Source organism: Halichoerus grypus, chromosome 1 (genome assembly GCF_964656455.1).
Source record: "Halichoerus grypus chromosome 1, mHalGry1.hap1.1, whole genome shotgun sequence".
NCBI classification, from domain to species: Eukaryota; Metazoa; Chordata; class Mammalia; order Carnivora; family Phocidae; genus Halichoerus; species Halichoerus grypus.
In genome coordinates this window covers 185165829-185178347 of record NC_135712.1, presented here as the reverse complement: position 1 = coordinate 185178347, position 12519 = coordinate 185165829, and the positions used below count along the sequence as shown (strand labels likewise).

General features: G+C 42.0%; 1 protein-coding gene across 3 annotated transcripts in view; it reads right to left on the bottom strand.

Annotated features, from left to right (window-relative positions):
• Positions 1 to 12519, bottom strand: part of ADAMTS9 (ADAM metallopeptidase with thrombospondin type 1 motif 9) — a 163154-nt gene that overhangs the window by 94422 nt on the left and 56213 nt on the right. For all 3 annotated transcript variants that reach the window (XM_078076296.1, XM_078076312.1, XM_078076301.1), the window contains 5 exons: positions 11761 to 11878; positions 11414 to 11509; positions 3548 to 3714; positions 3326 to 3455; positions 2584 to 2710 (listed from right to left, as the gene is read on the bottom strand). In XM_078076296.1, the coding sequence (XP_077932422.1) occupies positions 2584 to 2710; positions 3326 to 3455; positions 3548 to 3714; positions 11414 to 11509; positions 11761 to 11878 (638 nt within the window). The remainder of the gene's footprint in view (positions 1 to 2583; positions 2711 to 3325; positions 3456 to 3547; positions 3715 to 11413; positions 11510 to 11760; positions 11879 to 12519) is intronic.

The following is a 12519-nucleotide window of genomic DNA, read 5'->3' as shown; positions in this document are numbered from 1 at the left end:
CAGCCTCCCCATTATCAGCATCTATGCACAAAGTGGGACTTACTCTTTTAATGCCCCCAAAATACGGTCAGTGCTCAAATTAAAATACAAAAATTTTAAACTGAATAGAAGAGTATAAATAAATAAGCTTAAAATGTAGGTTGTTGATTCAATTTAACAATCCAAAAAGGATAATTTCTTCATAATCTTCATTTGAATTAACTCTTGTTAACTGTCTACTTCTCAGAAATTGGGTAGTTTGCCGAATACGGATGCCCTAAGAATTCTTCCATCCACATCTGTCCAGGGGCAGGACTGGGAAACAATAAGGAGTACTGGCCACATGCTTATCTTGGAGTTTCTCACAAATGCTTAAAAGTAGGTCAGAGTTGACCACCTTTTACATTCGGCATGCAAAGTGGGCTACTGCGATTTTCCATTAGAGTGACACAGTATTTTGGGATTTTGTTCTAACTGGAACACGTTAAATGAAGGACTGTAAAACAATGCTTTATCTCATCCTGTCAAAGTTTAATCTGGGCGAACTCTCACTTCCCTGAGGAAGCAAGGCAAAAATGTGGTCCAATTCCACAGAGGCATCTGGAACTTTCATCTGCTCTTTGATTCTCGGCTACCTTCTCTTTGCCTTCATCACCATTTTCTCGTGGAAAGCTTATCCATCCTGGGTAAGGGAGGCAGGAGTCCTGCCCCCACAAGAAAACACACCAGCAGATCAAGTGGAACAGAGTCTCTCTGATATTCACACAATCCTCAGAATTTGAGCAGAGAACCTGGAAGAGTCTATGGAAATGTCACAGCGTTGCCTTAGGAAAGTTCTTCTCAAAATGCTATTGTTGTCTGCTTCATATTCTCTCCCTGGAAGGGGGTCTCAACTCCAGGGTTTTGAATTCATTTGGTTCCTTTCATGCGACAATGCATTTTATTACTGTATTTCAGAGAAGCAAAGTATTTGTTATAAGCGGAAACAAGAAATGTGTATGCCTCTGTGGGTGTGTGGGGCATTGTGGGAATAAATAATACTAGGAATAAATTTGGGCACTACTGATTTAAGCAGGTTTCTATATTTCAGAACTTCTCCGGGCCTTCCAAATGTTAACTGATACGGTGCATGTCTACACAGGGGAGGAGAGAGGTGGGAAGACTTGTCAAACATACTAGTTCACCACGAATCATCTCGTGGAACTCGTGTTCCACAGACATGCTTTGGGAAAATTATTTAGAGTTTGATCCATCAGTAACAATCCTCTCTCCAGTCTTTCAGTGTTGTTCATAGCTATTCAGCAACAATTAGTATGAACCACAATGACAGTGACTGTCAGGTTTTTTTGTGAGTAATTCAGTTCGGCAATCAGATAACTAAGTATTTTTCTGAAAAGACCTTAACTCTAATTTAACTAAATTAACTCAATTGGCTGAAGCAATGGGTTTATAAGTACATTAGTTACCTATAAAAAAATTAATACTGTATAGTCTGCCTTTTAATGTCTTGGGTTTTTTTCTTCCTCAATGACTTATCAATGCTTTGTGACAAGCCCATGAATAAGCAGGTCAGAGGTGCTGGGTAGACATGAAGTACAGGGGGTGGAGAGAGCCTGGGCTTTGAAGTCAAAGCCATCAGGTCAGGTCTGGCAAAGATGTGGCCCGCATGCCATGTCTCCCCCACCTACTTGCATGACAGACATTACTAATTGATCCCAGCACTCCTCTTTTCTCTTGGAGCCTAGAGAGGGCCTTACAATCTTCACTCCAGCACTCTAGGCTGTCAATGCCATTGGATAAGATTTGGCATTGTGAAGTGGAACCTGCGAACTGCTTAAGTATTCACTTTGCCACTTACAAATGGTAAGATCCTAACAATTTCCCACACCACTCTACACTGCTGATTTCTCTTACGTAAAAGGCGAATTAAAGCATCAACTCATGTTACCTGCACTTAACTGACATTCAGAGTATACAAAGCAAGGCGCAGGCTATTTAATATTCAAACATGACACAGCCAACCTTGCAGGTAAATGGGAAAGCTTTAGAATTCTGAACCTGCTCACCATTTCTTGCCTCAGATTTAGACTTTTCTTAAATACGGAGTATTTTCCGTATCTAGACAACTGCATGAAGATTTTCTTCTAGTTCCCTCCATGACTTTACATTAGGGCACTGCAACTTTCATATGCATAAGATTTCTTCTGCTGGGTGATATACACTCTGGGTGTATAGAGAACAACATACGGGTACCTTGAGACAGATGACATTTCCCCGTTTTCTGTTGACATTCGTACCAAACATTTACATAAGATGTGACTCTATCCTAACAATACCTAGCACTGACTTGTGAGGGTGAAATGAGAACTTCTTTTGGCAAATGCCACACTCTATTAGCTATTTTTAATTCTTAGGAGAAGAACAAGAAATCCGCAGGCATATGTCTTGGATAATTGGTTTCAGAAGGATAGAAAATTGGCTGAAGCTTATTTCACAGAAATGCAAGGAAGGGGAACTAAAGACCACTGTCTCCTCCTTCTGTTCCTCCCTCCTGCAAGACCCTCACAGCTCAGAGTAAAGACCATGAACACGCACTGGCCTCACCTCAGGTCGCAGTCTGTGCCGCAAGGTTCGGTAATGGGCGCCGGCTGGGGCAGCCGGTCACATCTTTGATCAGACACCGTAAGCTGATCAGATTCCCGGGTGCAAACAGGTTTTCGCTTCCGCTCCCCTAAGCAAGGAGGAAAAACCTTAGTCAGAGAAAGTAACTTATTCCAGAAACTATTTAGGGACTGGCAAACATTTTCTGTACTGGGTTAAATAGTAACTATTTTTGGTTTTGTGGGCCATATGACTTCTGTCACAACTATTCAACTCTGCCATGATAGGGCAAGAGCAGATGCTCATAAATAATATGTAAAAAGGGTATAGCTGTGTTCCAATAAAACTTTATTTATAAAAGCCAGGTAGCAGGCTGGATTTGGCCCACTGGCTATAATTTGCTGGCTCCTAATTAAGACAAAAGGAAATGAGATAAATGATACATAATATGACTACTAAATCTATGTCTCTGGAAAATCAAAGTGGCAGAGCTGATTTTGCTTGGCTTCACACATGTATATAAATCTCTTAGGGAGAGGAAGCCCAACATATCCTGAATCCCTTAAAAAGTTCAACTTGCCCTCCAAAAATAACCAGAAAGATGCAGAGAAAGGAGATCAGAGAATTCATGCAGATAGAAAGTTTTAAAGATTACATGCATTTGGCTGCTTCCAAAGAAAAATAAATAAAAAGAATTAAAATAAAAGTATCTCAAAACCCCAAAACTCAACTGAAAAGTAGATACCTTGGCAGGGTTTGCTGCATGCTTGCCAGGGCCCATGACTATTCCAGTAAAACTGCTGGGGTTTGTCTTCAATTGGAATATTGAAAGAATAGCGCACATCGGGGTTGTATAACTTTCCCACCGACAACACCTAGGATGAGCAGACAAAATGGAGAAGATGTTTGCAGGTCTGGTGACACCACATGGAAGGAAAGGGTCATGGACTCATGGTCAAGTTTTCACCTGAAGCAAAAGTTCTTGTTCAATGCGGTCTGTGGAGTTAATCCTTTCCACTACATTGTCGGACCCGCTATACTCTATCACAGCGTTCCCAACGCGGATTTCCCTTTTGGACATTGTGACAACGAAGTCTCCATTTAGCAAGAATTCACCTTTACTGCTTGATAAAGCTGTAGATGAGAAAAGAGTATTCACTGATTTGCTGCCAATAACTTGCTGCCTGAAATACGAAATAGCGCTCTTCTTGAAAGGCAGAGAGTTGGGAGGGCAAAGAATATCTATTTTTCAGTCAGACAGGATGGACTCAAATCCTAGTTTTGCCACTTGCCAGCTATGTGGCCTTGGGAACTCATTTTCCCTCTCTCCGTCTCCATTTCCTCATCTCTAAAGTGGAGATAAAAACACCCACCCTTGTAATTATATTAATGAAATATAAGGGTTCTAATTAGTGTGGGGTTTGATATACAAGCCCCACATTACAGTATTACAGATAGAAGCAGCAGTCTTATGATTTGAAAATATGTATTAATGAACCGAACATTTACAAAATTGGTTCCCATGCAAATACCCCTATTTTATGTTAGGATTAGTTGAGCCTATTGAATCTTTGTTAGTCTTCTTTGGACAGATATTGGAATCTGAAAATCCATGGCCAACATAATGCTTAAATGTCACTCTTTCAGTCACTCTTTCATCTTAAATGTCACTCAATCAGCCTCCAAGATGGCTCCAATGGTCCTTGCCTCTTGATATTCACATCCTGTGTTGTCCTCTCCCACCTGGAATACTAACTGTGTAATCACTAGGATTTTGAGGAAATGACAGAGTGTGACTTCCAAGGCCAGGTCTCAGGCATTGTAGCTCTACCTTGCTCTTTCTCTGACTTTGGGAGAAGCCAGCTGAGCTGCCATATTGTGAGGTTACCCAAGCAGTCCCTGCTGAGAGGCTTCCTGTAAAGGAATAAAGCCTTTTGCCAACAGCATCTGAATGAGGCATTTGGGAAGTGGACCCGCCAGTCCCAATCAAGCTTTTAGATGTGATCACAGCCCTAAATGAAGTCTTAACTGCCACTTCATGAGAGATCTCAAGCCAGGAACACCCAGTTATGCTGTTTTCAATTTCCTGACATACAGTCACTGGAATATAGTACACATTTGTTACTCTAAGCCATTATGTCTTGAGATAATTTGTTATACAGTAAAAGATAATTAATACACCTTCCCAGACCATTCTCTTTAAAACTGCAACCCCCTCCTAATACCAGCACAGATTCCATACCTGCCATCCCATTTCCCACCTTAATTTCCTTCCATAACACTTTCTCTATGCTCTCTCTCCCCAACCAAGAATGTAAGCCCCATGAGGGCAAGGATTTTTGGACCCTTTTATTCACTGCTATATCTCAGCTTCAAAAAGAGCACATGGCACATGATCAATAAATACTTTTTTATTTTAGAAAAATGAATGAATCTACTGCAGATCTTGAAAAAGATGAAACAATCAGAAAAGCTCATGTTAGAGAACTACCGGAGTCAAGTGTCAAAATATTGGCCAATTGAGAACTTGATGAAATTAGACTGGTTACAAACTTACGAAAAGTAAATAAAATGGACCAAGAAGCTATAATGACAGCTGCTTCAGAAGAAATGATTTATTTATCTAAGTGTCAAGGGAGACTATTAAGAAAGTGAATAAAGCCCCAGAAAGCTTTCATAAAAATGACTCCTTTTCAGGTTTTACTGTTAAATTCCAACTTTAAGCAAAGAAGGCACTACTGTGCTATCACATAATTTAACTGGAAAACTCAGGTAAGAATATTTATTAATTGCATTATCCTATAATCTAAAAACCCGTGCATGGTTGACATGAAAACATAATTTTGTTTACTATAAGAAAAAACAATCTATTTTCATGCTTTTTGATGAATATCTCCAGATAAAATCCTAATCATATCTTTTCCCCCTAGTATTTATTATAAAATTTTGGTTTTATTGTGAGTACCACTTAGTTTTTTTTTCAGTACTACCACTCCTTGAATAATGAATCCTCCTGAGTATTGGGCTTGACATGAACAAGCACTCAATAAATCAGAGCTATTAAATAAACATTTGGGCCCTGAACTAAGTATCAGGAAAAGGCCCTCTTACCTTTTGTAAGTTGCTCACAATTAGCAAATCTCAGTAGGGAGGGAACCCTGAAATGCACAGGCCATGTATTTAAGTGAATAAAAGGAATGTGGAAACTTAACTCGAGTGGCAAACAGGTGTCATCCCAGGTGCCAACGTCAACCAACTGGTCCTACGCAGAGCGTAAAGCGTTGGCGGCATCCTGCCTCAGCATCATGTCAGTGATACTGGTCTTGGTTGCGGGATTGGGAGCCAAGATGCTTGAGGTGTGTGCCAGATCCTAACCCGTCTTTCACTGATGCAGGTGATAGCCTGCCTCTTACCAGGCAGGCCAGAAGAGGTTTAGAGGACTTCGGGAAAGTCGGTATTGTCCCCTTATGTGGAGATGACTGAGGGCTGAGGAAGCTTGGAATACTCTTAGTGGCTCAGCAGCAGCAGGGTTCTTGTTCTCTTGGACATGGCCACCTCACAGAGCTCACTCATTTGGACACTATACTGATGGAAGTACTACTCTTTCTAGGATCGGCAATTAAGGGCACTGAATTCTGTCCCTAATCCAGCACTTCACTCATACCCACTCATGTAAGCTCTATTATGGTCTTGAGGGAAGAATGAGATGCCTTCATTTGAAATGGCTGGGAAGAATGTGGCAGCAGGGAAAAAGCTTTTAAAAACACAAACCCTCCAAAATCTTAGCTGCTGCTTCTTAACTCAAAATCCTTTGATAGCCACCCCCCACCTATATAATTGACTTCAAACTCCTTAGCGTAATCTTCCCAGCCTTCCCATTCACTCCCACCAATAAACCTTAATTCCCAGTCATTTATATCGCCATGCAGCCATACCTTTTCCTACATTGAGGCAGGAAAGTGAAGTGATTAAGGGCGTAGGGTCTGCAGTCAGACCAGTAACGATTCCAACTCTTCCCACTTGCTGACAAGTTTATGTGACCTTGGGTAAGTTATGGAACCTCTCTCAGCCTCAGTTCCTTTCTCTAGATAATGAGTTTCTTACCGGATTGTGACGAACATTACACACGACAGTGCATATGGGCTGTGGTTGCTGGCAGCTCATAATGTCTTCATATGCACTGTCTCTTTGCCACACCTTTACAGTTGTCTAATTTAGGGATGAGCAAGGCATGACTTAAATATTATTAAAATACTCTCCCAAGGCCAGGTGGCTTCCACTCATGGGAAGTCTGTCTCCAGAGCCTATTAACCACTAAAGTTTTCTAAGAACGAGGTCAACAAGTACCTGTTCAATGAGTGAATGAATTCATGCATGCTTTCTCTTATACGCAAGTTGAAATCAAATTCGTTTAGCTCAAGATTTTTAACAGTTTAAGTCATTTGTTTTTCTAGACTACGTGAGCCTCTTTAGGAAAGCGACCATTTGAAAATGCACTTTTGTAACCCCAAGAAAGATCCCGGCCCATAGTAGGTGCTCAATCAATGACACTGAAAGAAGGAGTGATTGATTGGACCTGACATTTATGACAAGGAGAACAGAATGCTTCCAGCCAAATAACTGTTTCTCTGTCAGTGTAAAGCTCTGACAACCTTGTTTCCCCTACGGCCGCTGTAGCGTGAGACCCACCAGCCATGCGAGAGGCAGGACTTTCAATGGGTCACTGACTGGAGGCGAGGTTGTTTCGGTGGCCCCTCAGACATCCTGAGGCTGCCTTCTAATGTGGGTCACTTACATGGTGACAGCCGGACGTGCTGCCAACACAATCACCCACTTCTTTCAAGTGAGGTCGCATGCTAGCTACCCAGCTGACATTTCACCAAAATGGGGGAAATGAGATGTCACATGCCCTGTAAATTAAGTGATAATCCAGTTTTGTGCGCATTCAAAGAGCAATCGTCTGTTGTAGGTTAATTCTGGGGCTCCTTTCCAACGTCTCCCGGCTTCCTCTCGGGCTTATGCCAACTAGGGGCATTTTACCCTTCTCTGCATGCTCCCTCTCCCGGTAGATGGTCAGGAGGGAAGGAGAAAGGAGTCATCAGGGGAAATGAACTTCGTGATTTATCCCAAACTGAATGGACTCCTGTCTTCCCATTGCCACAATTAATCAAGAGCTAAGTGTACTGGAGACAAAGAAGTATCACAGAAATGGATCTTTTTTCTCCTAAAGAAACACGAACATGGTGGCTCTGGGTGCAACTTGGCTTTAACCCAACAGGAGGGAGGGCCTGTGTGAAAGGATGGCCTTTGACAGGGAGGCTTTCTGCTTCGATACCTTGTGAAACAAATAGTTTCCTGCAAAAGACAGTCTACTGCCCAACCTTCCACTAACGCGATTAGGGGAGCTAATTTCCTGGGTTGGTCCCCCGCCCCCCCATTTCACCCATCAGAGCTGGGTTGCTACAAAGGCCTTCTCTCCTGGAAATTGCTCCCTCACCAGCACATGCAGAAAGACTGCGGCTTGACTGGCCTTTAAAAAAATGGGATGGACAAGGATGAAGATGCCTTAGCAACGGAACAGCTGTGGGTGTGAAAAACCCTCTTAGAGCATTTGCTGCAGCTCTTTCAAGCCAAGAGTAAATGTTTACGCACCTTGGATTTGATGATGTCATATTCTTCCTCACTTGTTAAGAAGCCACTGTTAAGGCTCAAAGGCCCTGAGGTCTCGACCTTCACACTCAGTGAACTGTGACTGGCCATCTATGCTTGCACTCTCTGCATTTGCTTCCAGAGAGTTGTTCTTTTGCCAACAGGTGACTTTACCATAATAGTCCACTAAAGGGCCATGACTACCCCAGACTGCCTCTCCCAGGTGACAAATCTTCTTTAATTTTGCTTTCATTCTTTCCAAGGAGATTAAGAAACCTCCCGTGAGGAATAAAAGGTTATCAGGAGGCCCTGCCCAATTCAGGTGCCTGGCCTGGTTGATGAAGTTGAACTGAACTGAGGCCCCTACTTAGAAAGAGATTTTTCCAAGAAGGAGCAGAAGAGAGGAGAATCCTTCTCCCTTTCAAGGAGAAGAAAGAAGCAGGTCAGCATGGCTTTCAGCTTTCAGGAAATTAATTAATAAAGGAGGTTGCATGCAATGCTGCTGGATTTAATTAGGAAGTAGTAAGGCCATAGCGACGGCCACATGTTCAAATTTATAACCCAGGGCACGCAGAAAAATGCCGGACCTATTTTTCTCAGCGGTGGAATGCGAAATGTGGGATTCCCAAAAAATAATTTTGCAAAGGGCCCTCAAGAACTCTCTTAATTCTTTTATAAAGTCACCACCCATTTGGATATAGAGGGTAGGGAAAAGCTGATCCAGCCACTGAGTAAATGGTTCTAAGTAAGACTCTGTGGTCTTTCAAAGAAAGGACGATTTTGTTTATTTCCATGGTAATCCCATCCCCCACTAAGCACATAGTAAATCCTCAGTAAAGAGGACATGAGCAGTGGCTGTTCAACAGCTGAGCAATTATTTACTTAGCACATATATGTGTAGGCTTTATATCAAGAGCTGAAGATATAAAGACACAGCCTCTGACCTTAAGACAATGGGGCGCCTGGGTGGCTCATTCGGTTAAGCATCTGCCTTTGGCTCAGGTCATGATGTCAGGGTCCTGGGATCGAGCCCCGCGTCGGGCTCCCTGCTCAGCGAGGAGTCTGCTTCTCCCTCTCCCTCTGTCCCTTCCCTCCCCTTGTGTTGTCTCTCTCTCTCAAATAAATAAATAAAATCTTTAAAAAAAAAAGACACTAGCAGCCATATGGATAAATAAGGAACAAATCGTCTCATCTCAGGTCATAGCAGCTCCATCTTCTCAGCTGCTCAGGTAGAAATCTTGGAGTCACCCCTGACTTCTTTCTTTCTCTCACATACCATATTCAATCTATCAAAAAATCATGATGATTCCACCTTCAAAAAATATCCAGATTTTGACCATGTACTGTCACCTCCACTGCTCCTACTTGGGGTCAAGCCACCAGCATCTCTCCCTTGGCTTACTGCAATAATTTCTAACCAGTCCTCCTGCATCGACTCTGTGCCCTTCATCCACCTAACAGCCAAAGTGCTCCTTTGAAAATACAAATGTGATTATATCCTGTCATTCCTCGGCTCAAAATCTTCAGTAGCTCGCCCTGTCTCCGAGAGTACAAGCAAGTCTTTTCAATGCTTATAGGGCTCTATATGATCTACTCCTAATAGATGATCAGCCTCCTCTAGAACTCTCCTCTAGGCAGATGTAGCTGCAGCCACATGGGCCTATTCCCCTATTGCTGGAATAATCTAGACATGCTCCTACTTCAAGGATTTTGCACTGGCCGTTCCCTCTGCCTGGAATGCTCTTCCCCCAATCAACCTGTTTTCTCTTGCTACAATTCCAACACTTCACCTCCACTGTTCCCAACTCACCTTCAGTATCCCAATTTCCCTTATGATGTTCTGTTTTCTGATAAAACTTACCATCCTCTAACAGTATACAGTTGGCTGATCTATTAAGCTATTGCTTACTGTCTCTCTACTAGCACCAAAAAGTAAGTTCCAAGAAGACAGTGATTTTTAACTTACTTATTTATTTTTGTTCTGCTCATTGTACCTAGAAGAATGCCTGGCCCATATTAAAGAAGTGAATGAGTGAAAAATGACATACTGCAGAAAATGCTATAATGAAGTCATATACACATATTACACTTGATCAGCATGCTTGGCTAATGGATCATTGTCTAGCTATCAAGGATTTCATGTAGACATTCCAAAATACAGACTCTGATTCTAATCTGATTCAATGAATACTCACTGACTAGTTCATTATGTCCAAATATGTGCAGATAGCCACTACAGAGGCTGACTTCAGATACATAAATAGAGTTCTTGCCTGGACATTGTAAGAGGACAAGTATATTCATTTCTTTTAAAAAGTCACTGCCCAGTCAGACCACTGTGATTTCTTCTAGATCAGAGTGCAAGCCGTGCTGCTCTCCATGGCTAGGAGGAGTCTGGTTGTGCAAGGTGACCAGCTGAATCCCTTCAGTCATGACCCCACTCCCTTTGTCCTTCTTTTAATTAAAAATGGCTGGGAAATTTCATAATCACAGTGGTTTACAGAAGGAGAAGTTGACGTGGGACCGGGCTGAGCCAACTGTTGAAATGAACACAGGGTTGATGGTGTGTTGTGGTTTAAACAGAAGGCATAGATAGGAATTAATTATGTGCCTGGACATGAGACAAGGATGAAGAATCCGTAAAGTAACAAGGTGGGCCATTCTAGTCATGACCTGAGAAAAATTTGCTACTCTAGAACCTTTTGGAGTAACCAGGCATGATGAAAGGTTGAATGAGTCCACCAGTGGTCTGTTACTGGTTAGGGGTGGCACCACAGAAATTAGGGCAAGTAATATCTTTAATAAAGCATTTGCTAGCCAGTTACCCACAGGACAGATTGTTGTTGTTGTTGTTGTTGTTTTTGAAGACTCAAAGAGAACAATGATTTTTATGCGGAACTTACACGGTAAGTGCTTTTAAAATTTGATGTAGGGCCTTCCAATTTATTATGATCCAGAATAAACCCCTGCTACTGACTAGGGTAACTACATGACTCTTTCAACAACACTCTGAGGTTACACACATGAGGGAGAAATAAAAGAATGAATTTCAAGATCAACTACTTGTACGGAAGTACAGGGCATCCAACAGCTCTCCGTGCACACATGGGGGAAGCAAGGAACATCTGCTAACAGCTCCAGAGAAGTAGAATTCCTACCAATGGCAGGGGACGTGCCATCTTACCTAAGTAGTTATCATCCTCTGATTTCCCTGAGAAACTGTGCTGTCTCACATCGATATTGGTAGCACCTGCTGGAATTCGGACCACAGTATTGTAACCTGCAAAGAATTTAGCCACAATTCAGTATTCCACAACACAGTTCAGTTACTCTGGGTACGGACTAAAAGGTGCGCAACAAAGGAATATAATCCAATTCCGGCTATTAAGTGTCTTCTAGCCAGATGGGTAATGTACCTTAACAAGACTGATTTTATGCTTGACATGAATACTTTGACCTATTACCTGTGGTTAACAACTTTTAAACTTTGACCATTTTCCCTCTCATGGTTCTTTAGGAACAGATTCTTACCATAATGTACTGTATTAAATGTTCCTGCCACTGTTTTGCATGAAGAATTATCGCCACCACAAACTCCACATTTATCTCTCCGGGCTTTGGAATTTAAAATGTGATCACATCCAGCTTGCTTTTAAAAAAAGAAACATTTGAAAGAAATGGTAAGTATTATAAAATCACAAAAATTATTAAAAAATATGACATGGCAGTTAGCATGTTTCTTTGAATTATGCATTCAAAAATGACAAGAAAGTCTCTTTAAAGTTGCAAGGGTTGAGAACTCAAATTATCTATAGCCCTGGTACAGAAAACGTGGTCCTGAGACAGGTAGCCATAAGCATCTCTGATGCTGTTAGGAATGCATAATCTCGGGCTCCACCCAGATCCACTGGGTGGGTCTCTGACGTGTTAGCAAGATCCTTATCTCTTCATCTACAGACTAAAGTTTGAGAAGTATGGGAGCGCCTAGCTGGCCAGTTGGTAGAGTGTGTGACTCTTGATCTCGGGGCTGTAAGCTCGTGACCCATGTTGGGTGTGGAGATGACTTGAAAATAAAATCTTAAAAAAAAAAAAAATCAAGCTTGAGAAGTCTAAGTCTACAAATAAGTGGGATAAATGAGAAGAATTGCTCAGGAATGAAAAAAAAAGGAGTGGTGGGGGGGGCGCTGTATCCAATTAAAGAGCTGACATCCCATCTGAAGGGAGCAACCTCTGTCCACTCTAGGCTCTCGCCACCACGCAGAAATAGGAGCCCCATGTTGACATTTCTCA